Source organism: Vigna unguiculata, chromosome 7 (genome assembly GCF_037176805.1).
Source record: "Vigna unguiculata cultivar grain cowpea cultivar isolate G323 ecotype 2 chromosome 7, ASM3717680v1, whole genome shotgun sequence".
In the NCBI taxonomy this organism is placed as follows: Eukaryota; Viridiplantae; Streptophyta; class Magnoliopsida; order Fabales; family Fabaceae; genus Vigna; species Vigna unguiculata.
In genome coordinates, this window is record NC_140798.1 from 45,927,430 (window position 1) to 45,952,803 (window position 25,374).

At 29.5% G+C, this 25,374-nt stretch overlaps 4 protein-coding genes across 6 annotated transcripts; 2 read left to right on the forward strand and 2 right to left on the reverse strand.

Annotated features, from left to right (window-relative positions):
• The first annotated feature begins 5,088 nt into the window (after nt 1–5,088).
• Nucleotides 5,089–12,791, forward strand: LOC114192321 (membrane-bound O-acyltransferase gup1-like). 3 transcript variants are annotated; one of them, XM_028082011.2, is made up of 20 exons: nt 5,089–5,283; nt 5,388–5,562; nt 5,674–5,732; nt 5,846–6,027; nt 6,123–6,171; nt 7,111–7,214; nt 7,301–7,365; nt 7,751–7,821; nt 8,276–8,335; nt 8,473–8,586; nt 10,526–10,650; nt 10,748–10,799; nt 10,934–10,996; nt 11,079–11,188; nt 11,269–11,361; nt 11,461–11,542; nt 11,634–11,711; nt 12,216–12,291; nt 12,372–12,421; nt 12,514–12,791. In XM_028082011.2, exons 2-20 carry the CDS (start codon nt 5,439–5,441, stop codon nt 12,553–12,555), a joined length of 1,599 nt encoding a protein of 532 aa, XP_027937812.1. In that variant the 5' UTR covers nt 5,089–5,283; nt 5,388–5,438; the 3' UTR covers nt 12,556–12,791. The 3 variants fall into 3 exon arrangements, with proteins under 3 accessions (XP_027937812.1, XP_085532031.1, XP_027937813.1); XM_085675905.1 differs by lacking the exon at nt 8,276–8,335; XM_028082012.2 differs by lacking the exon at nt 5,089–5,283 and having other exon boundaries at nt 5,856–6,027.
• A 1,580-nt stretch (nt 12,792–14,371) lies between these two features.
• ENDO2 (endonuclease 2) lies at nt 14,372–16,305 on the reverse strand. Its single transcript, XM_028082243.2, has 9 exons — nt 16,146–16,305; nt 15,893–16,067; nt 15,553–15,651; nt 15,397–15,452; nt 15,215–15,298; nt 15,039–15,131; nt 14,897–14,964; nt 14,648–14,721; nt 14,372–14,567 (listed from the first exon to the last, which is right to left on the reverse strand). Exons 1-9 carry the CDS (start codon nt 16,254–16,256, stop codon nt 14,473–14,475), a joined length of 855 nt encoding a protein of 284 aa, XP_027938044.1. The 5' UTR covers nt 16,257–16,305; the 3' UTR covers nt 14,372–14,472.
• A 2,923-nt stretch (nt 16,306–19,228) lies between these two features.
• LOC114189542 (uncharacterized) lies at nt 19,229–20,014 on the forward strand. Its single transcript, XM_028078129.2, has one exon. It carries the CDS (start codon nt 19,235–19,237, stop codon nt 20,012–20,014), a length of 780 nt encoding a protein of 259 aa, XP_027933930.1. The 5' UTR covers nt 19,229–19,234.
• Nucleotides 20,015–24,192: 4,178 nt separating this feature from the next.
• On the reverse strand, nt 24,193–25,121 carry PDE337 (VQ motif-containing protein). The gene has a single exon (XM_028079679.2). It carries the CDS (start codon nt 25,006–25,008, stop codon nt 24,424–24,426), a length of 585 nt encoding a protein of 194 aa, XP_027935480.1. The 5' UTR covers nt 25,009–25,121; the 3' UTR covers nt 24,193–24,423.
• Between the last annotated feature and the right edge of the window lie 253 nt (nt 25,122–25,374).

Below are 25,374 nucleotides of genomic sequence, written 5' to 3' on the forward strand. Positions count from 1 at the left end.
AGAGAGGATCACCAGAGAGATACAATATTAATAAGACATGAGTTCAACCCTCATATAAAGAATTGACATCACCTTCAACAGAAAACCTTAAAGCAATAGATTTTATGAATCTTTTTGGTGCTCAATTTTCTCGTTCATATGCTTTCATCATATTTATTCACTATTTTAGAGTTGTATAAATCTAGTATTTCTTAGATATTAGTCTCATGTAATTGATTGTGTCTTAACAAAAAAAATAAATAAATTATTTAACCATATATTTTAACTTATTTTGCTAATCAGATTTCGTCCATAAATATATTATTGATAATTGATTCTTCATCTAAATATTGTAGTTTTTAGATGTGTTACCATTAATATATTAGTTTAAATATAAATTTAACTCACAATTATAACAATCTAATACAAATATTATCTTAATTTAATCATATATATATATATATATTATGGTCTACAAAATAAAATAAATAATAGGATGAAGGTGTGTGGTACACCATGTACCTTTATCCTTTATTTTATTTTTTACATTATTAACTAATAAAAGTGTCAAATAATTGATATTTTTTTTAAGATAACTATTAATGAATAGTTTCATATATATGGTCCAGTATAATTAGATAACAATACACAGATACTTTACATCAGTGACGGAGCTTATTTGTCTGCTAGGCAACCTCCAATTTTTGTATACAAACAAAAATTAACATATAAATAAAAGTTTTTTTTTTAATTTTAGTAAATTTTATATGTTTAACCTTCTCAAATTTATATATATTATAGAAAAAAGTTTGACAGCAAAATATATTTTTGAAGATCGGCCGCTGCTTTCCATTATTAAGTGCACAAACTATTTTCTCGTATGAATGGAATTAGAGAAAGAAAGATAACAAGGTATCCTTTGACTTCACTGTGTGGGTGAAACACGTGTCATTTATCTGTAGGATGTTTTGAATAAAACAAATACCAGAAAGTGAAAGATTATTATCTTTTTAAAATAATTATAGGGTTATTTTTTATTTTTGTCTTCTTTTCTACGTCTAAGTCATATTTTTGTTTGGAATAAGGTGAATTTCTATGAAAGAAAAGCGGCTTTGCAGGGCTAAATCAAATTTGTAAATAAATAAATGTGGATATTTTTTAACATACGAAATATATAAAATCAGGATAACCGTATGTAGAAACTGCATACAAGTACGCCCACGAAATATCACGTACATCAAACACAATACATTACAGTCAAGTATAGAATCCTACGTAATATACATTAAATACAGAGGATTAAATCCAAATTAAAAAGATATTAAAACCCGAAACTAAGAGGCCAATTCTAAAATAAAGCCTAATTTTTTTAATGCAAATATTTATTAAGATAATGTAACTTAAAGCATTGAGTAAAAAATATACACATAGAATTATCTTCAAATTTCACAAGTATACATTTGAACTAAATTATATTCCATCACTCAAAATTAGATTAGATGTATAATTAACATTATATTGATATCATATTTATATAAGTTTTCTCTTTATCATTATTACTAACAAACACTAAAAAAATTGTTTAAATTTTTCAAAACGGAAAACAATACAATTTTTTTAAATAACATATCTAATGTTTAGGAATTTTATGCAACATATAAAACATTTTAATTTTTCTACTATATCAAAATATCGATTTCATTGATAAACGATAATAAGATAATTTTAATTTCTATAATTTAGTGATTGTATATAAAAAACATTTGTCCACTTACATTTGTAAGACGTAATTGGTTAACAATAATAATGTGTATATTTAAAATAACTATGAATATGGTTACTACAATACTTAAACATGATATGTTTTATTTGAATTCGAGAAAACACTTATTAAAAAAAGAAAATGGATGTATCGAAAGTCTTCCTGACAAGGGTTCTAGATAAGCATATCACATTAAGAAGAACGACAGTATAGAGAATAACAGAAAAGGAATACTCGTGGTTGGGAATGCTTTCGCTGGATGGGAAGTGTACCAATGTGGCCGAAGGGACTCACCCTTGAGGAGAAGATTGTTAAGAATCCAAATGTGAATCTAAGTCCCATATTGGTGAAAAATTAGAAAGTAGAGCACTATATAAGGATAAAGACCCATAAACCTATTACTTTGAGGTTTTGGGATGAGAGTGATGTCAATGCCTTATGTGGTGAGACTCAGGTCTCATTGGTGTTGTATCTCCCCAATAAAATCTCCTTTGTAAACCTAACGTTATATTCTATGTGTATAACATGGTTCCGTAAATTTTCTTATTAAATGAAAATTTTCAAGAGTATTATATATGAAATATCATAAACTTTACTATTAAACAATGATAAATTTAATTATTTAAAGAAAAATGAAGTTCGATTAAATATTTTTCATATTATCGATTATATTCCATCAAATAAAATAAAAAAAGACATACAAAAATAAAATTGTAATTTAGACTATTTAAATCAAGAAATATTATCTATCTATTTATTAATTAAATTTATATTCTGTACCAAGGTTTAAAATTTAAAATAAAAATATATAATATCGACTAAATTTAGGCAATAGTCTTAAAACCAAACCCTAAAAACATAAAAATACAAAACCCAATCTTTTAAATACAACCCTCTCTTTTCTATAATATTCAGCTTTGCATCTATCTTCCAACTTCACCAATAGAGCAAGTCTTGTGTCATATTTTTTGTTGGGTTGTTATGATATATTTACCACTTAACTAAAAATCTACCTTTACAATAAGTTTGTACTCACTTATTATTTTAAATTTATTTTATTTTTAGTTTATATAAGACTTCTATAATATATATATATATATATATATATATATATATATATATGTATATATATATATGGTAAAACTAAATATTAATAAATATTTTGATAACAATTCGATATCAGATAAAATATTTAAAAAAAAAAGTTTGTTACAGTAAATTTTAAATTATTATATTATGTTAATAAATGAATTTTAATTTTAATTTAATTTTATAAAATCGATTTATAACATAAAATTTATATTTAATTATATATTATAAATTAATTTTGATTTTAGTTGATGTGAAAGTTTAACCTGTAAAAGTTATATGAAAAATTAATTTAAAAATGAAAATTGAGTTTTAGAATATAAAAAATAATAATCAAATGTATTGAAGTATCCAAAACCTGTATGATTAGAGTGGATAGATATATGGAAGAGAGCATAAATTTTTGTGGTTTGTTTGTGATAGAATGAAAAGTGAGAGTAAGATGAGTGCATAATAATAATATGAAGAGTCAATGATTGAAGGAGAGGTGATATGGTACAGGACTGAAGTGGACATGAAAATGTCACTTCACATAAAGAATGGAGGAGATGCCATAAAGGTTTCAAAGTAGTGTGAAGGTGGAGGAGGAGATAGATAGCATAGATTAGATTATAGATTAGATACATGCTTTTTATCACTTCCCTTTTTCATCCCAAAAGCCTACTAGGGTATGCATAATTAGTGTCACACGTGATGGATTAAACACATTAACAATTTTTTCATCTTCTGTTTTCTTTCTCATTAATTATTTTTAAAACATGCCTGTAACCACAGTTTCCTCTTTTATATATATTAATTTAATTTAGTTGAAAGATAAACATAACTATTTTTATCAGATAATTATAAACATTTTGATCGTATATTCAACGTATAAAATATACATTTATTATTAGGTTACAGGGAAAGCATGCGTGGTGGTCACATATCTATGACTTAAGAATAGGGTACATCCCTGTAATTAAGCTTGATTAAATAAGTTGGCACGTACCCTAAGCAAGGCTTTCTCTCTCTTTTTCACATTTTTTTTCTATTCCTACCTTCTTTTCTTTTCTCTATACAAGACCTAATTATAGGATTGAGACATTCTGCAGTTACATTTTCAACTGCACAAATCTTAAACATTTAAAACCTTTATTAAATATTTTTATCAAATTGAAGCATGATTTTTTTAATTAGTTACTATGGATTAATAATTCTGGTCCAAATCCGACCTTATATGATTTTTTTTTATCTTATTTTTAAATGCAGAGAATATATATACTTATTACACGAAAAGGATTATTATCAGGCTGACAAATAATGAATATTGCGTTTTTTAGGTACATTGGACATTTTCAAACATTCACACGCATACATAATTTTTTGTTTCCATTTATATTTTTGAAAAAGTATAAATATTGTATTAAAAATTATATTTATATTTCTTTGTTTAAAAATATTGTTTTAATTCAGAAGACCGCTGCTATTTTCATCATATTTACGTTAAACGAAGTAACTATGAATTTTTTATGTTTATATCAAAATAAAATGTCTAATTTGATTTACTCTCAACTAATTGGGTTACTTTAGATTGTTCTTATAAATAACCAATTCTTATATAATAAAATGGAAGATGTAATTCTAGAAACACTTAAAAGTACTCTACTTAAGTTTCACAAAAAAAAAATGTTAATATATCTAAACTTAAATTTGCATTACATATTTTATGGGTGGAGATGATTACACAAAGTCATGAACCTGTTATTGCATAGGGATTGGAACTTAAGTAATGCGTGGACTTAAAGCATGTCTAACAAAACTGTTTTTTTTTTATAACTTTAAGATACATTAACAATTCAAACCTACGTGTTAAATCGAAAAAATAATGATATTTTAATATACTTTTTTGAACTTATTTTTAATTTATTATTTCGATCGTTCTTTAATTATTTATTTTAATCTTTTTAATGGTATAATGTAATAATTTAAGAGTGATTAAAGTGGTGAGTTAGAAATAAATAAAAATAATAATTAAAATATCATTATCTAAATTGAAATATCATTGCAGATCAACGCTATGTCATCATGATTTAATACATTACAAAGAGAAATTTTTTATGGAAAACTTTACCAAAAAAAAAAAATCAGCATGAGGTGTAAATAGAAAACAAGTTGCGAATTTGATATTCAAAAAAGATTGTTATTGTGATTGGGCCATTTTAAACAAAAGAGGCTATCCGGCCTTTTTGTGTGTTTTCTTAGCGTTAGGCCAGAAGAGAGGAATCATCATGGTTCGTGGTCTTCAGACGGAAAAATAATAATAAAAAAAAAAGAGGGGTGATTGAAAGAGATCTTGTCTTCTCCAAAGAATGAACCACACTTGTTACTTTTCATCTAACCCTGAACCTCTTCTCTGTTCTCCGTCGTGTAGTTGAAGACTTCTTACTTCAATTTTCAAATCCAATTTCTTAAATGTATATAAATTAGTGAAGTTTGATTTCACCACAAAAGTTATTTTTAATTTGATTTTGCACAAAAAGTGGAAGTAATTTGCAAAATTTTCTTATTGCTAAAACAGGGAAAAGCAAAATTGCAGAAGTTGATGTGCTAGTCAGAGGTCAATTTGCAAATGGCTACATCTGCTAATTCTAGTAAGTGTGAGAACTGGAAGCGAAAAGAATTGTGGTTTCTTGTGATTTATGCAATCGTTTTCTACGTTATCATCATCAACCGTTCACTTCAACTCTCTCGCGGTATATATTTTAGACCTTTTCCACTCTATAATATTGTTTCAGTATTTGTGTTTACTCGTACTACTTGCTTAGATGCTGTGCATTGAGTGCTTTGGGTTTTGTTTTTCACAGATTATTACAAACAGCTGTCAGGTTTACGCCCGGGTTGGCTCTTAGCTAATCACCTCAATGTATGATTCTGCTCTTTTTGGTCATTATGATAATTTTGTCTGTTGTAAGTATTTCAGTAGATGGTGATGTGGCTTGCTGATCAAACGTACATGCTGTTCTGTTTTGTGTAAAGGATGTGTCAGATGCTCAGTGGAGGAATTTTCGAGGAAATATACCCATTCTTACTCTTGTATTTGGAATCTTCACTCTTCTTGCCTACTTGATGAAGGCTTTCTTTGATTTAAGAGTTAGAGGAATGTCTGTTGTGTGGCTTTTATTTTCTTTGGCCTACTTGTCGTATCTTCATGGAGCATGGTAGGGTGCCCCATTTAATTTGATGTTATCTTTTCTTCCATTGTTGTTATTCTTTACCTTCTTTAGTCTGACTCTTGAATTTGTTTCATTTGCAGCATTGCTTTTATCCTATCAATAGCTACTGGTAATTTTATTCTCGTAAAGGTGCGTGTAATGGTCAGTGAATATGTATTACTTGCAATATATCTAGGTGGGAACCTGTAACATTGTTGATTTTAAATATTTAATAGCCTACTTAAAGTTATCAACATGTCATAACAGTTCTGTTTTTTATTTTTCCTTTAAAACTAGTTTCCCTCAGGCTGCTTTATTTTAATTTGCATGTCATATATGCAAAATGTAATCAAAAGACATCTATATTTGATTTATTGTATTGCTCATAGGAATGATACTCCTCCAGTTGAATTAATTAAGAATATTTGCATTTCTAATGCGGGGACTCTAAAATTTCTGAAACCTGGTACTTTTTAGTGAGAATGGTGTTGCCACGGATGATGGATTATTTAAACCAATACCTTCTACCAAACATGAATTGTATAGTAACAATTATTACATCAGAAGCCTGTAGCGAGCATTGTCAACAACCTTTCTAAAGAGTGTAGTCTCCTAAGTTCTGTATAGTGAGAGACTTGTGCTTCAATGGAGAATATGGAGATGTTTTTGGCGGAGGGGGGTTGGGTATTGTAGAAGGGCAGGTCGGTTTGACCTTGAAACTCCAATAAATTTATTTTAAGAACAAGTACGTCCAGAAGGAAAAATATTGAAGTTTTGGAGGCCAAACAATTGTTTTATGGATTGGAAAATATTTCCTTGCATCCATAACTGTAATGACAGATCACAATATAAAAAATCATCTTGGGCTGGCAACTGGTCCTGGATATTTATTGACAGTATAATAGTATTGACTGATCCTAACAACTTTTGATGCTTTAACCATATTTTCATTGATGTTTAAGTAACCATAACTATAAATCCGTTTGTTCCTTAACGGAAATGTTTTGGTCAATCATTGTGTTCTTGCACTTAATACCATATTTATAACTTTTCTGCGGTTATCATGTAAGACTATTTCTGTTTGAGCAGATATTTGCACAGAAGGAGCACTTTCCACTTATAGTTTGGAGTTACAACATTTTCTTTCTTCTCTGTAATCGGATTTATGAAGGATATTCATTCTCTATATTTGGGTAACAAGCGTAATATTTGTTGCATTGATACTTTGTTTTGTAGGAGTAATTCCATTTCGACTTAAGATTATGTATTTGCGTTGCAGGCAACAATGGGCATTTTTGGATAATTACCGAGGCAGCTTTAGGTGGCACATATGCTTCAATTTTGGTATTTTTTTCATTATTTAATTGACTTCCTATGTATCCAGTAAAGTCAAAATAGTCCATTTATATGTGATTCTTACAATTACTGGTCCCATGATTCACGCATGTTGGACTGTTCCTCATCCATCACTGCATTCATATAAAATCATGCCAATTCAATTACTCCGGACCTTTTGAATGTTGTCATGTTACGCAGATTTGTTATTTAGAACACTTATGGATAAGAATATTAAAATTGGTGATCTATATTCTACTTTTTGTTTTGCTTTTTATGAGTTATATATGCACGTCTTTGTGTTCTCATTTTTCATACCATTATGTAATGTTAATGTAACAATATCGATAACTTAATATGTTTCTTTATATTTAAGCTTAGATGTTTGTGGCAGTTGTTTTGCGCATGATAAGCTTCGGATTCGATTATCACTGGACTAATCGAGATTCTCATTTTGATCAGGAGGTATTTCTTTCTTTCTGAAAATAGCGCTTGTTTGTTTTGAATATAAAATTCTGTTGTGCAGCCTCGCTTGTAATTTAATATGTTTTCAGAAATGACAATATATTGTAATTGCTGGGGACATATTATGAAATTTTATTAATAAATAGTTATTCTTGATGTTACTTCAAAGATAAATGTACAAGACTATTATTATTATTCAAATAATTTTTTTCTTGAATGCTTCACTCCACTAGTGCGTAAGGCCAGACTACTTTTCTTAGGTTGTAGTTTTTGTATTTTTCTACAGATTAGAATATGGACTGGGAACAGCCTTGTTCAGTTAATTTCCTTTAGGTAAAACCTATTATGTTGCCATCTAGTGCACATTGTTAATTAGTTATGTAGCTTTATGATTTTGGTTATCAATATGATTAATAAATATTTTTTCCACTGTCTAATTCTTTGATTATTGCAGAAGCATTATCAACGTTGTCATATTTGTAAATCCGGAAAATCATGCTATCAAGTTTTACAGGTTAGGATAGCTGCTAGTTAAAATCAAGCACAAGGTGAAAGTTATTGTAGTTGCTTAGTTATGTTTTTATATAGTTATAATTTCTATTGGTCCTGTGAACTCATGTTTTCCAGTTCTAATTTTAATAACATTATCAGGAGAGAAGTCTGCACAATGACAGGTTTGGATATATCACATACCTTTCTTATTTGGTATATGCACCACTTTATATCGCTGGTCCAATACTGAGCTTCAATGCTTTTGCCTCACAGGTTTGTGACTGCAAGTTATTTTGGTGGTTTAAGCTTCATTATTGACTTCCATTACATTGTGTATAGTTGTGGTCTTTGTGAAACCTCTATTGAGGAAATGAACCATCGTGTCGTTATTTTCAAAAGGAGATGTATATGCAAGATGTAATTTGTTTGAATTGGAAAAGAAACCACATTTGTAGTCATTTTTGGAAAAGAAACCACATAATTGATCATATCTTTAGTCAATATTTCATTTCCAACAATATAAAATAATTAGTTTTTCACCTTAGGTGATTTGGGCACGTGTTGAGTACAAGTGTTGAACACCTGATGAGAAGAGTTAATTTTCTCCTGTCCGTAGAGGCTTAGGGGGGACTGACAGGGAGAGAAAATCATAATCAACAAACATTCACAGAGAAGTGGAATCTGATTACAAATTTCAATTCAAGTTGTAGGAAATAGCAGTCTTTGATTGTATGTTTCCAGGAGCAATAGCCATTACAAAGATTAGCTTTCAATCAACAAATGCTACAACCGATGCTTTCAGAATGATCCTCCCCTCAAGAGATACCTGTGATATATATATCTAAAAATTCCCCTCACGCTCCTTGAGTCCCACCCACATACATAACCAACTCTGAATTCATACTGTACCTTGCCAACATATCTTTTTATGTAGCATGACTCCAGAATTTATATCACTAGCTTCGGGACTTGTTTAAGCCTTCCTCACCTATGACAATTGATAGAGTGGTTTTTCCATTGTACCGCTAACCATTGTTTCTTTAGAGGTCCATTATGAAAGAATCTTCTTGTAGGAAAAGCTGCTGCTTGTGTATGAAAAGATGTCTTCTAACGCCATACTATACTACTATGAAAAGTGCAGTAGACATTTTGGAGTCCTGGGCTCTTTTTGGCTTAGAAGCAAAATCACCCTGTTTAGAGAAGACTTGAAAAGGACCAAAGTTCCTTGCAGCAAGTTTAGGATTCGATCAAGGCCTGCCTGGGAGGTATATACTTGATATAGATGCAACCCTTGGTCTGAAACTTCTCTGATTGTCATTGAACATCAACAATCTTCTACCTGGAATAAATCTTCCTCAAAAGGTGTTGTACTAGTGTAAACTTGGTAAAAAGTATTGTACCAATTCTCTAGGTTGTACAAAAGGAAAAGGGAACAAATGAGCTTCAAGGCGAAGAGGTATTGCTTTGTCAATTCAAATGATCAACTGGAAAATGTCTCCACTAAGTCATTAAGAGTTCCTTGTATTAGTTATATATGTAACAAGCTTATGCATATTATTTATATGCTCTAAAGGGTGACTAATGTAAATAAGGTGAACTTTAAGCCTAACTCAATCTCACAAAACTGGCTTGTAAGGTGAGATGTACACCCACTTATATACTCTAAATTGACCTTATCTCTAGTTGGTGTGAGACTTCCAACACACACCCCTCACGTTGAGGTATATACATTTTGAGCGTAGGACTTGACATTAATGGGTGGTTCGATAGCGGGTGGAACAATATGTCCAACAAACAACAAATCTCGATAGGATAGACTCTAACCAGGCTCTGATATCATGTTAAGAAATGACTTTAAGCCTAACTCAATCTCACAAAACCGGCTTGTAAGATGAGGTTTGCACACACTTTTATACTCTAAATTGGTCTTATTTTTAGTCGATATGTGACTTTCAACAATGATTATAAGTTGATTTAGTGTTGTATCTTGAAACATAATTATTCAAGCATGGTAATGATAAATCCTTGTCTTTATGACTTAGTACATATAATATTATTTGTTGTTTAATTGAGACCTACAAAGTCCATAATGCCCCATTTTATCTATTTAACAATTCCTGAATGTTTCTGGTGTCACTTACTGTTGTCAAGTGCTTTCGAATGGTTGCTTGAGTTTCTGTTTTGTTGATGATGTTGTTCTATTTTTTTGCAGGTAGATGTTCCTCAAAATGCTATTTCGGTTAGAAATGTGACACTTTATGGTTTTCGTTGGATGTTGAGTATTATCCTCATGGAATTAATGACTCATCTATGCTACTATAATGCCTTTGCTAAGAGGTGAGAACTTCAGTATTCAGGAAAGAACCTCAGGTTATATTTAATTTTTAATCCAATTTCATTGTTTGGTTGCTGAAATAATTTCTTAATGAACTAGTGATTTGTGGAAGCACTTATCGCCTATGGACGTGTTCATCATCGGATATGGTGTAAGAGAATACACATTCATCAATTAAGTGGTTTACAAAGCCTAATGACGTCTCCTAATCACATAGCCAACCTCATAACAATTAAATTAGATCAGTATGTTGCCTTCTAAATCTTTTCTATTTATTTGTTCCAGGTATTAACCTTCATGTGGCTAAAATTTTTATTGATCTGGCGCTTTTTCCGATTTTGGTCACTGGTATGTTAGTTGCTCGATAAGCATTTGACATAAATGTCCAAATACATATTTGAAGAAAGTCATTTTGAGTTATTTATTGTAGATAAATGGAATTGAGACTCCGGAAAACATGCCAAAATGCATTAATAACTGCCACAACTTGGAAGGCTTCTGGAAAAATTGGCATGCTTCCTTCAACAAGTGGCTTGTGAGGTGCATAATCAATTATTTTTCCTGGATTTTTCTCTTTCGTTTTCCCAGATAACTTAAATTTTGATTGTCAAGAAATTCAGGTATATTTACATTCCTCTTGGGGGATCTAAGAAAAAGCTACTAAATGTATGGGTTATATTCACATTTGTTGCAATCTGGCATGATTTAGAGTGGTAAGTTCCCTTTATTGTTGGAGCGCAATATTTCTACCTATAAAAGCTGCACAGTTTTTTATCAGATATTTTATGCTTGATTTTTCTTATATACCTTAGGAAGCTTCTTTCATGGGCATGGTTGACGTGTATATTCTTCATCCCTGAGTTGGTTTTTAAATCAGCAGGAAAAGCCTTTCAGGTATTCATATGAACAATTTTCTGCTATTAAAATTTTCGTTGATCTGTAGTTGTGATTTGCTGTCTAACATGGAGATAAATTTGATTGTCAGGCTCAAAGTTCTTTTGGAGTATGCATATTTCGTGAACTCAGTGCTGTTGCTGGGGCAGTCACAATTACTTGTCTCATGGTTTGTCCTTGACTAACCTAAGAGATTTTTGAATATCGTAATTTTAGTTATTATATTTTTATGTAACATTCTCATCAATTTTATTGCTGGCTACCTGAGAAAGTATAAGAAGGATTTTTTGAGGGACCAGTTAATGATGGTACAAGTAATCTGATTGAACCACGTGATCAACTGCAAGGCCTTTTATACAACAAATTTGACGTTCAAATTCCCGCACAATATAAATTAAGCCCGAGTCAAGTTTATATATGGTTCACTACTGCTACACTTTTATATATAGTGAGGCTAAAATTTATGTTCCAGGTTCTGCTTCTTGCACTGTACACTGAACCATATCAAGACAGTATTTTCCATTTGGATGGTTGATGAAAAATGACTTGAAATTAACGCCTTTTTTCTCTGCTGACTGTTTATTATTTCTGTTCTGTAGAAATTGTTGTATTTTGGTTATAAAACAAAAATATAGTCCATATATAATTTAAATACTATGACATTTCTTGACAGGTGGCTAATCTGGTTGGGTTTGTGGTTGGACCGGGAGGCATTAACTGGCTGCTTTCTTCTTTCCTTCACAAAGAAGGTATGCCAACTATCCTTAGCCTTTTAACTTAATTGCAGTTAAATACAGTGAAAAATTCATTTGGAAACTCCATGACACAGGTTTGCCCGTCCTTGGTGGCATGCTTGTGACATTTTACGTTGGAACAAAGGTTTGAGATGTTTCAGCATTTATTTTTATGTATTCAATCCTTTGAACTCCCTTCCAATTTTTCTTAATTATCTTCTGCCTGGATATTTGCAGATTATGTTCCACATTGACGAGGCTAAGCAAAGGTTGTCCTGACTGGGACAATTACTTTTGACCATGTGAAAATATTCCAACTCATTTTTTAGTGTTAGGTAGAAGTTCCATATGTGCTTGACTTGGAGGTGTCTGCGGGTGCCTTCCTTTTTATGAAAGATTTCCTGATGAATTGTACATTAAATTGGCAGCCATACCTTCGAACATTTTACACTTACACCATGTAGTCTCAGAATGCGGAAAAATGAGGAAAATATGTTGAATTTGACGCCTTATTATATCGGTTTTGCTTTTTTCTCCATTCATATATTTTCAATTCAAGATATATTCAGTTCTCGTAAGCACCATTCTTCTGTCTCCTTTTTTGGAAATGACTTTTATTTGACTATTTTGATGATATGTGGTTTTATTTATAATCTGTAGTTAATTTCGATTACTTTGATTGTAGACACATGTGATCAGTCTAAATTTTTATATTCCTCCAAAATAAGTTCATGTTAGTCATCTTTTGTAAACATCTCAGTTATCCTAATATTTTAAAGTTGATTAATAATTTGTTATCATATGAAAATTTATAAAATTAAAAAAATAATATATGTTATATTTTATGCAATATAGATAAATTATATCTATTATAAAAAAATATATAAATAAATAGATGAAGGTAAAATGTTAACTAACTTATATCGATCTTTATATAAAAATAAATAAATTAGTTAATTTATTATATAGTGACTTTTTTCATAAAAAATATGAAATTTTTTAATGTATATATTTTACAAAATTCCAGACATCATGATATTTCTCTAAAATTTTAAAAAATCATTCGTTAATCCTCTTATTTTGTTGACATGTGCAATGAAACTTTCTATGATCCAATGAAAATATAATTTGCTGTTGTACTTTACCTACACAGTTTTAATTTTCCTTCTTCTAATCTTATTAACTCATATCTAATTTAATTTAATTCGATTAAAACATATACACTAATGTTTTTAATATAGTTTGTGTTATATTATAGAAAATAACGGTAATGTAATAAGTTTCTACAACTTTTATCAGAATTCTTTTAAGAAATATACCTATTTTAAGAATTATATTTTTCAAAATTTAATTACAATTTTAATCATTTTGCTTTAAATATTTGAATGGATATTAGTTATTCCCTGCATTACCCATCAATATGTAGATATTAATTTCATTGAATTTATATAAATTAGTACATATATGGATCAAGTTTTATACAATTAATATGAGTTTTTTCTTAACTATCGAACTAACTGAGTCTCGCACTTATACATACATACATATATATATATATATATATATATATATATATATATATATATATATATATATATATATATATATATATATTCTTAAAATATTTTTAATAAAAAATATATTATAATTATTAAAAATAGAATTTCTTAGCATTACTACTGTTTTCTCAGTAGATAACAACACAAAGAAGATATATGAAATAAACATGGCTGTTACATATTTTTTTTAATTGAAATAAGTTAAACTACAGTTGATTGAATAAGTTAAGAAAGAAAATATATTTTCATAGAAATGTTAAAATCCTAGAAAGTATCTGTACTGAATAAAACGGACAACAACCTAATAGACAGAATAAGTGTCATACATACACTTAATTGTATGTTCATATATTTTACTAATAGAGAAAAATTTTAGAGTTTTACGTGTCACAATATTTGTTTGTTTCCTCTTAAATAAGTATTTCAAGACAATATGTGTAACTAGGTATAAACTATTGAGGTGCTTTCGTTCGAGTTTAGCTGTTAAAATGAACTTTTGGCTGATAAGTTAAGAGCCTAGTGCATAAAGAATCAAAAAGAAAATATAAGATACATAGAGTACCAATTTTTGCTGCAAATTTTATTCTCTTCCAATGTATATACATGAAGCTAAAGACATTCCATAAAATGTTTTACATCAGCCAAAAATACGATTAAGAGTTGCAGCCAATCGAACTCCTCCTTGAGCTAATCGCAAACTGACCTCTGGCAAACGTGATAGAAAGTAATTGTCTGCAGAGTATTATTTCAGATATTGTGAGAAAATATGTAAAAGTGAATGAAATCTACTCTTCACATACTTATTATCTTACCTTCTAGCACTGAACCTTCAGGGGCACCTTTATATGCCCATTTGCACGCTGCTTCAATGCCTTCAGAAGCATATCTGAAAAATTAACCCACTAAAGTTTATCAAACAGATATATTTCAATAACATATGTAGACCAACTATAGGAGCTTAGTACATTATTTTTCTTGTAATGCAAAAATAATAAATCATAATTTCTTGAACGGATACTAGCGATGAAGGAATTAGCTTTTGGATAGATCAAAAGGCATACATATCTGGGCAAGTAGTTTCCTTAGAATTGCAGGTTTCCCATTCGGGTACTTGATCAGACCATGTTTTCTGTTTCAGAGAATTTGGTGTAAGCATCAAAATTTTATAAGCAGTATCATAGATTGGGATAACAGGAATATTACCGTTATATTCTCTTGAATGGCTTTGGTGAAGCTGTTTATGTCTGAGTCATAGAATCTTTCTTCGGCTGTTTCAATTATGTTGACATCCCAAACCTGTGTAGCATAAAATTAGTGAGTAGAGCAGATGGTGAAATAGATCATACAGTAGTATGAATAAACTTGAGAATTAGACTTACATGGTGAAGATTTTGCTTCCTTCTGTACCAGTGAATATTAATTAAATTGGCACCCTTGTCCGAGGTAAAGCCCACATGTAGAGGCTGCAGATTAACCATGCAAAAGAGCCATTACAATAACTAAATTGCAAAGTCAGATGCAAGCTTAGTATATGGTGGTTTTGGTGCTTTATCATGCTCACCTGATGTACATCTCCCATAAAATGAGAGAGGAACAGAAGAGCTTGCGTGAGGTTATCTGATATTACGATTTCACCAATTCAATAAGAATTTTTCAGTCAGAGGATAAGATATAAACAAAACAAATTGGGGAACAAATAGAGGTTGTAATGGTTTACATTGAGTGTTTTTGCCATAGTCCAGGAGCTGATCAGTGTAATTCTTAATCGCTCCCACAACACATCTTCCCTTCTCACCATCCTGATCCTTGCAATCCCCTGAATTTTCAGACAACTGATCAAATTTTTCAGAATCCCAAAAGCGAATCTGATTTTTGAGATTCTACACTATCAGCAATTGATAATTTTTCAGAACTGTACAAATAATTGATCTTATATGGCATCATCAGACAGGTACAGTAGTGTTAGATTATTTGACATGAACACAGAAAATAATTACCAAAAATCATAGACAAAGACGGTTATAAAATTAGAAGCAGAAGATGAGAAATGAACTTACTGTCATACTGAAAATTGCAAAGGTTGTCTGGCGTATCAGCAAAGTGCAATGCTGCAGACCAGTGCAAATAAAACCTGACACGATCAGCCCATGAACACACGCTCCCCAAGTCGTTTTGTGCATATTTTGGCAGCAGATTTTTCACTGCTTCTGCTGCTGAATCGCTGAGGCGAGACTGTTCATAGAAAGAGGAAATTAAGCGATGATGCATAGTCATAGAGAGAATGAAGGAAAGCAACAGAAGAAGTAAAACCTGAGCAATCCTACAAACTATGGCGTGCCCATCTTCTCCCCACCCTTTGGTGTTTGGAAGCAAAAGAATGAATGAAAGTGTGACCAATAACTGGATTTTGTGGCACTTCATCTTTCTCCTTCACAGAACAATGCAATTCCTGAACCTCCTCTGCACTTATTTATAAGTGTGTGAGAGAAACCTCATTTCGTCATTTTCCATGCGAATTGTGTGAATAGAGTCAACATTGTTTGCGTTACGTCAAACTTGGATTGTGCTTTACGCTTCAAATCAAATGAAAAGAAAGGCACGTATTTTATTCATCGGTTTAATTTAACTCGGATTAAAATCAGGGAAAATAACAAAATTAAGTTTTTGTAATTTTTGTTTTGCACATATATAACTTCTATAGTTTATTTTACATGATTCTTAATTCTTCACAAAATTGCCTAATGACCAAAAGTGACCTTAAGAAAGTCTGTGACAAAACAGAAATATATAAATAATATCAGAAATGCTGATTTGGAATTAATCAATGTCTATGAGAATCGCGATATAATCAAATCGATTAATTTTTTAATTATTGCATTGATGATCTTGTAACATATTAGCCTTCGATTATCCCATGTAATACTTATATCTTAGAACAAAGTTACCTGAAAAATGTATTTATTGCGTTCCCCATTTTTTTTTCACTTTTTATTTATCTATTAATAAAACGTTTTCGAACAAAAACTCTATTGCCAAATTAATGGTATTGTGAAGATAGAATCTAATGTATACGTTTGATGAGCACTTTTAGTTACTGATAACAAAAATGCATATATTTAATGTTTTATTTTATAATTTTCTGTATTTATGTTTAGTATAAATATTAATTACTAATTAATATACTTTTGAAAATTTGAAAGTTCTAAAAGTTAAAAGAGAAATTAATAAAAACTAATAAAAATAAATAAATGAATTAAAAAGGAAAAATATATCATGTTTTAATTAAGAATGTTTTTGATAACACAGTAAGTTTGCTATTAGCTTATAAGCTAATTTAACTAAGATAAAAAAAATTTAATAAAATAACTTATTTAAATAATTTTTAACTTATATTTGACAAGCTGATTTAATTGGTTTTTATCTTATAATTTATTTAAGTTTGTTATTATTTATTTATTTTTAATATGTATTCTCTTATTATTTTTAATTTATTTTTATCTATTATTTTTAATTTTCTAAAGACAAGAATTATTTTTTTATTTTTTTATTTTTTATGTAATTCAAATTAAAACATAATTATCATTATAAATGACAGTAACTAGTAATTTATTACATCAAATTGAAAGTAGGGGATTTTTTATGTAATTCAAATTAAAAATAATTATCATTATAAATGACGGTAACTAGTAATTTATTATTATATTGAATTGAAAGTAGGGGAAGCGAAATTTAACTATACCCTATGGAATCTTAATAGAACTATAAGGTAATCGTATTGTTTAAGTAAAAAAGAAGAAAATATATTATAGGAATGATAAATGACAATTTGGGGCGGGCCAGGCGAGCTGGTCTATAGGTCTGCATAGAAAAATGTGGAACAGGTTGGGATATTGAATCTATTGGTCCACACTGACCCACCTTGTATAGACTCGTCGCCTGCGCGGGCTAATGGCAGGACGGGACGGGCTGACCCGTTAGTTTGCTTATAAAATTATATTTTGTAGTTCTTATATTATTCATTACGTTGTTTCTATAAGTTTCTCTTATTTTTATTTATTTATTATTATTATTATTATTGTGCATAATTATTATATATAAGATAATGATTTTAGTTCTTAAATATGGAATATCTTTTTATGCATTTTTAGGTACTTGTCTTATAAAGTGACATGTTGCTATTGTAATTTAGCTATAATTTTCATTGTTATTGTTTCTTATTTTTTATTAGGTAAACTAATTAGAATTATTTCGATAGAAAATGAATATTAATTATTTAAAAAAAAAAATTATTTTGCTCATCACAAATGTTAACCAGTCCGCAGGACAAAGCAAGTCAAAAAAGTTAACCCGATAATAAATTGCAAGACGGGCCAACCCGACCCGTATTTTACGGACCAAAACCCAAAACAGGTCAAAACGGGTCGAACTGACCGCTTTACCATCTCTAACATATTACAGATAACTTAAAGCCAACAGACAAATTGGTGACATATTTGTTACTATTAAGTAAAAAGTATAAATATAAAATATAAATAATACTTCTTATTATCAGCAATAAAAAAAAATGTATAGCATGTTATTATAGATGAAATATTTTCTTATATATTTAATGCAACTATTATATTTCATCACATATTTTTAATAATTTATACATATTAATAAAATACTAAATAAATTTAAATTGATATTAATAAATATAGCAGTTTATATTTATTAATCATGTATTTAATCATATACCAAAAACATTAAATGTTGATAAACATAAATTAATAATTATTTAATAATATATAATAACAGATTCTAAAAAATTGAAATGATATAATATTAGTGTGACAAAGCGAATGTTAAAATAAAATGATATTTTGAAACCCAATTATCTTTTAAACAACTAATTTTTAATAATAAAAAGGTCAAATAAATTATTTTAATTTAAAATAAAATAAGAATATCTTTGGAATATTGTAGAATAATGGTATGTGTCGACATTGATACCTGAATGTTGCAGAAGACAAAATTGGAGTAGTTGGGTTGGGGGAGAATGAATTCCATGCAATGCAACAGACTTCTGCACGTAATACACGACTTGTGCTTTGGTTTTACCGTTTTTCTGTCTTGGAGTATGCAGTTGGAAGCATTATTATGCACGAGATAAATGAGGGTGTAGATAAACAAGAACTAACGTGGAATTGAAATGTTCCAAAAAGGAAACATAAACTACTCCTACATTGTATAAACAAACACAAGGATTGTTCCAAACTTAGAACATATCCACCTATATCCACCTACACACTCTTATCCCTCCTCTTCCTCCTTATTTTACAGGATACATATATATACTTATCCACACACTTCTTCTTTCCCAGTTATCCATTAATTATTTCCATAACAAAACCCAAAGCATGCTTACACTACTCTCTCTGTACCACCAAAATCTAAATTTCTTCTCTCACATTCAACCTCCGTCCTTAGCTTACACCTTCTGCAAATGGGGTCCTCTCATTCTCACGCTACTCGCCACCCTTCTCATTCTCCGCTTCCGCCAGACCACCACTTCTCTCCCTCTTATCATCGCCGATTATGATTACACCGATACCGAAGATGACGACCACGACGACGAAGCATCCTCAATATCGGAACTTGAAGACGACGAAGAAGAAGAAAAACAAGAAGAGAGAACGAATGCGTGTTTCAGAATGAGAGGTTCTACAAACGACGATGCTCAGTTCCTACGACGTCCTAGCTTTGGTGATTTATTCTCGCTTTCGGAAATCGCCAACACGAAAAGCGTCGTAAAGTTATGGGACTCCATAGGGTTTGGGCTAGGGTTCGACCGTTCATGTCCTTCCTCCAATGAAAGCGTGGTGTCCGTTTACCGCGGAGAGCATGGACTCTGCCCTAATCAGGCGGTGTTGGTTTCCGCCGGTGAAAACGCGGAAGGTAATTTAGCGGTGAGGGTTTGGGACGCGCGGCTCCGACGGCGGATACCGGCGGTGATGGCGGAGTGGGGACCGAGCCTTGGAGAGGCCGTTGGAGTTGAGTCGTGCGAAGTACACAAGGTTTTCGTCAGAGATGACGGCGGTTACGGGGTGACGGTTGGTGACATCAGAAAAGCGAAGTCCCCGTTGGAAAAGGTAAGGGATTTACACTGGATCTGTGATGGCCAAATTCATTCGTTATGAAAATTTAAATACAAAATATAAAAATATAATGTATTTATTTGTACAGCATTTTCTTTCGTGTACAGGAGTAATGGCAATGAAATTTATTTAATTGTAAGATTTTGTATAAATTTCCAAACTTTTTACTAGAAGGTCATTCTTAATGGGTTCGCGTAGAAATGTTGGATGGTATCAAAGAACAAATGCTATAAAATATTATGCGAAAAGAATCTATAACTATATACAAAGTTATATACAAAATACAAAGTGATTCTTTTTTTTTCTCATTTCATAATTCTAACTTTATTCTTTATAATTAGTTATTATTAAATTTTTAAAAATTAACGGTTACTTTTACAAATTTTTATAAAACTATTTACTTATCTCTTTCATCTTTTTCTCCTATTATTCATCAACAGTTATTTTTCTTATATTTTCTCCATACATTTCACTTTAATTTTTATAAATATACTTTTATTTTGTTCATTAACTTAATAACATTACAATATCGTCAATTATTAATATAATTCAGAAAATGCGTACACATAAGCGCGATAATGCTTTTGTTTACGCTAATAATTTTAAAAAGTTTAAAGTAAATGGATAAAACGGTTTTATGCATTTAACTAAATATAAGCTATTGTTCACATAATTTTTACATTATTAACAGGTATATTTATTATTATTACACTAGTCGTGCCTGTTTGTTAGATTTTTTAATTTTCATAAAAATTTGAATTAAGATTAATTAAAAGTATATAATTAATTTTTAAAATAGTTGTTAAATGTAAAATTAGAAAAATAAAATATGTATGTAATTTTTTTAAAATGAGGTTTTTAAAATAACGATTAAAGATAAATTATTTATAAAATAATTAAGGATAAAACTGAAATAACGAGATGTGGACACAAAAGATAATATTTCTTTATATATAGTTATAGATTTTTTAATTTTTACAAATATTTGAGTTAAGATTAATTAAAAATACATAATTAATTTTTAAAATAGTTGTTAAATATAAAATTAGAAAAGTAAAATATGTAGGCCATTTTTTTTAAAAAAAATAACTGTTTAAAACAAAAAAGATTTTTATAATAATGACTAAAAATAAACTATTTATAAAATAATTAAAAATAAAACTTAAATAACGAGACGTTGACACAAAAGACTATATCTTTTTATATATTATTATAGATTATATATTATTATAAATAATAATGTATCATTATATAATTAAATAAATTTTTCATTTGATAATAGTATATTATATTATAAATATGTTTATATTAAATATTAATTACTATGGACTTTAACATCATTTATATTGACACTTCAAAATTCATCGATCCTTTAAAATTTATTAAAATAAAAAAATACAAAATATAGAGGGTTACATCAAACTAATGATTGAAATCATATTTCACAAAATATAAACAAATTAAACTTGTAATGAAAAAATAAATATAAAAAAATATAAATAAAAACATTAAATTATTTATACTATTTTCCTGTAAATAAAATTCAAATTAGTTAATTTATCACCGTAAAATTTTTGTTACGAAAAAGGTGAAAAAAAATCAATTCATATTGATAAAAAGAAATCATAAAGTAAGAATTATATTTTTAGAAATTATATTTTCTTGAAATATCTTAAATATTTTTTTATTCAAATATTTTTAAATAATAATATGTTTTCTATAAATTTATTTTTGTAACGCTTGATGACATGCATTTTAAAAAATAAGCACAAAATCATATAACAAAATATCATTTGTATTGTTTATTTTATATAATTTATATCTATATGTAAATAGATTTTTTTTTCACTATTTTTTAATTATAATTTTTTTACAAAATAAATAAAAGTTACTTAAAATAAAATTATAAAAAATATATTTTTATTATTATAAATTTATTACAATGAATAACTTTGTGAATTATTATAACTATTATTGTATATAATACAATTTCTTATAAATATATTAATGCGATAAATACATTTGTTTGGGTATATTTAATATTTTATCTTGATAGTTGAGGTTAAAGTTAATTTAGATATCGTTTATTTTGGAACGTGATTATTGAATCGTAAGTGTGAGAGGGATGTAAATTGTTAAATAATAATATGTTTTCTATAAATATATTTTTGCGACGCTTGATGACATGTTTTTTTAAAGAATAAGTACAACATTATATATACAATAATTATGTTTTTTTAATTTAACTCTTTAATTAACTGTTTTTTTTTAATTTAATTTTTTTCATTTAACTATTTTTTAATTAAATAAATTTTATATCTCAAAAGTGACGAGTTGTATAATAATAAAAGAGTTATAATGTCTGTTTACTAGAATAAATTTATTTTCATGAAAATGGAATCTATAGTTTGACTTTAAGTTTTTCAAGATGAAGATAGTCAGGAAATTGCAAAGAAGTGATGATTGTTTTGTTGTTGATATTCAAGTCATTGAAGGCGACCGTGGAACCCAAATACTCGTTTCCTCGTTAGTATCTTTTTTCTCATATCAAATGCCACAACGTATCCCCGTCAAATGTTCCTTCTCAAATGTCAAAATTAAGTTATACATACCATATAATATTAATTTAAAAAAAAACATTGCTTGGGCCCTAAAATTCACTGCTTTTACTCGTCATATCGTTTTTTTTTTATTTGTCCCTTGTCAAAGTCAATCAAATTTAAATGATGAGAATTGGGTTAACCTATGTCTCACCGTGCGAGAGAAGAAATCATTCACATATTTTATTCAAAGTATCACATCAATTAAAAATAAAACATTTTAATCAAATAGCATAGTGAAGTGAAACCTTATCTTATAAACAAGTTTGAGAGATTGAATTAGATAAAATTTATTTTCATGTTATATAGTTAAAAAGTGTAATCTTAAGTCTCCTTTTAACATATACGAGAATGATATAATTTTAAATTCCAATTTTTGAGTTTTCTATATTATGAAATTGTTAAAAAATCATAATGATATTACATTTCCATCTTCCAGTTAAAACAAATTAGGTAAAAATAAGATACTGAAACTAACGATTAATATTTACAGATAAAAAAAAGCTATAAAATATATAACAAAATCAGATATTTGACAAAAACACGAGTTATCTGATATTCTGTTCACCGGAAAATAGATCGTTTACACTACTGATGCATATCTGTTTTCTTGTCCGTGGCTAATTTTATTTGGTGATAGAAATTTTGTATTAATATGTTGGTGTTCTCCTTTAAAAAACGTCCCTGTATGTGCATGTACTGCCAGAGTCAAATATTTTGTGCTCTCTCGTATCCGCCAACTGCTAAACTCTTCTGCTTGAAATTCTACCATTCATTAAAAGACCAATTAAGGTTTTCTCACACTAGCAATGCTTCTAGTCAAGCATAGACTTTAGCACTGCAAACTTTTTTCAACTAAAAAGTTCAATCTGGACCACCCTCTAAGATTTAGCATCAAATGTCTATATCAATATTTTCTTTTGTCTCCTTCAACAATTAAAGATATAAGGGGAAAAAGATCCAATAAAATTTCCTTAAATGTGTTATCATATATAGTTATAAAACACACTGGCTCTAATTTTCAAGCCTAGTCATTGTTAGCTATCATAATAAACCCTAAGTGACACGTATTTTCATATTAATTACTATCTGTCTTGCTATATTAACATTTATATATTATTAACATGTTTTCAAACCACAACTTTTGTTATTAATTAACTGATCTGTAAGGAGACGAACGAGAATATATATATATATATATATATATGGAGGTGGGTGGAGCTATGATCAGCTACAACTGTAAGCAAATGTTAAATATTAGTAACACATCATTAAAATAATTCAAGTCGTAGCGAAGAAAATGATATGATAACCAAGGAGTTGACTTTGCTTTTGAAGATACAAATCTTCCAAACTTGAAACAAGATAACTCAAGTAATATGTTGACAAAAATGCCAAACCAGACAGTGATCCGAGAACCTTGTACAATTGTCTCTGCGTTGACTGACCAAATGTTTGTATGAAACAAATCCAATAATTATAGACAACCGATGAAATAGGAATTCGGAAGTTAGGTATACAAAGAAAGAAGAATCAAGATTATAGATCGATTAGAAGTTTTTATGCAGCAAAAGAGGAATATGAAAGCATAACACGACAGGGAAATGAAATTACACTAGCAAAATGAAACTGATGAACATATTATTCTCATGTTCAGAAAGAATGAATTGAATTAAATCTGCTACAGTTCACACTAATTTGATGGTAGCCAGTATCATAGTTGTTCAGCTCCGTCACACTAATACAAAAAAATTTACAGAAGAAAGAAATAATGCTAAAGAGACCAACCTATTTCAACATAGAAACTGAACCATTACTTAACGAGACCAAGTTCAACCCTATGAGATGGTATCAATATTCAGACAGTTCTTTCATGAATTCCAAAGCGGAAGGGGATATCAAACTTCCCAAAACCCCATATGGGGAATCAGAATATTTAAATGATCGAGATGAGCAAAAGAGATCCGAGGGATTTGGAGTGAAAAGTGGCATATCAGAAAAATCGAGATGAGAAGGACTACATGGAACAATTGCACCGTTCTCTATCAAATTCTCAGCACCCCTCCTAAGAGTTGAACTTGTTTCATTACTGTTGTTGTTGGAAGCATCAGACAAATATGATCCGAGATTCTCAGAGGTGTCTTGAGGCAGTGAGGCAGTGGAGACGTTGTGTTTGGGGCTTGACCTACCCGTGAGTCTCTGAACAAGAGCCATGAAATCTTTGGCCTTGGTGTGGATAACCTTGGGTGATTGAGTGTAAATGATGATGGGTTTAATCCTCTGTGGCCTCTGGAGTGTGGTTTCTGCATCAACACACCTTGAAGGCTTTCGTATCATGTGGGAATCTTTGTTGATCATCAAAGGAGAAGGACGAGGACCGTTGATCACCTTCCTTGGCTGCTCGTGAAAGCAATACAACTCCGCACCAGGCCTCATCTTAGTTAAACTTCAACTCAGAAAGATGTGTGTCGAAATGGAAAAGTACGAAACTGGTTTATAGGGAAAGAATAGAAAGGTGGATTGATATATATATACACAGAATATGAGATTGGGAAGGAGAAATCTTAATAGCCTACAACTACGACCGTTGACACTTTAAAGCCACAGTTCATATTTGTCAATATGAAATATAGATAATGTTTTATGTAATAGATAATGAGTTGTGTTTTTTGATTTGACTGCTGGTGTGCTTGAATCGTAATTATTTAGCAGCTAAGAGATTGTTTTACCTGATTAATAATATGACTAGTAGCATGATAAAAAAAAATTAAACTGACCAAGGAGGCGTGTATAACCCAGGAA

Excerpts from the sequence above, each read along its gene's own strand:
- LOC114192321 (XM_028082011.2), top strand. The coding sequence starts at position 5,439 with ATGGCTACATCTGCTAATTCTAGTAAGTGTGAGAACTGGAAGCGAAAA. Across the intron at positions 7,215-7,300 it reads TATTCATTCTCTATATTTGG|GCAACAATGGGCATTTTTGG; the intron begins GTAACAAGCGTA and ends TTTGCGTTGCAG. Across the intron at positions 11,712-12,215 it reads TCACAATTACTTGTCTCATG|GTGGCTAATCTGGTTGGGTT; the intron begins GTTTGTCCTTGA and ends ATTTCTTGACAG.
- ENDO2 (XM_028082243.2), bottom strand. The coding sequence starts at position 16,256 with ATGAAGTGCCACAAAATCCAGTTATTGGTCACACTTTCATTCATTCTT. Across the intron at positions 15,299-15,396 it reads TTATGGGAGATGTACATCAG|CCTCTACATGTGGGCTTTAC; the intron begins GTGAGCATGATA and ends GTTAATCTGCAG. Across the intron at positions 14,722-14,896 it reads GAAACTACTTGCCCAGATAT|ATATGCTTCTGAAGGCATTG; the intron begins GTATGCCTTTTG and ends TTAATTTTTCAG.
- LOC114189542 (XM_028078129.2), top strand. The coding sequence starts at position 19,235 with ATGCTTACACTACTCTCTCTGTACCACCAAAATCTAAATTTCTTCTCT.
- PDE337 (XM_028079679.2), bottom strand. The coding sequence starts at position 25,008 with ATGAGGCCTGGTGCGGAGTTGTATTGCTTTCACGAGCAGCCAAGGAAG.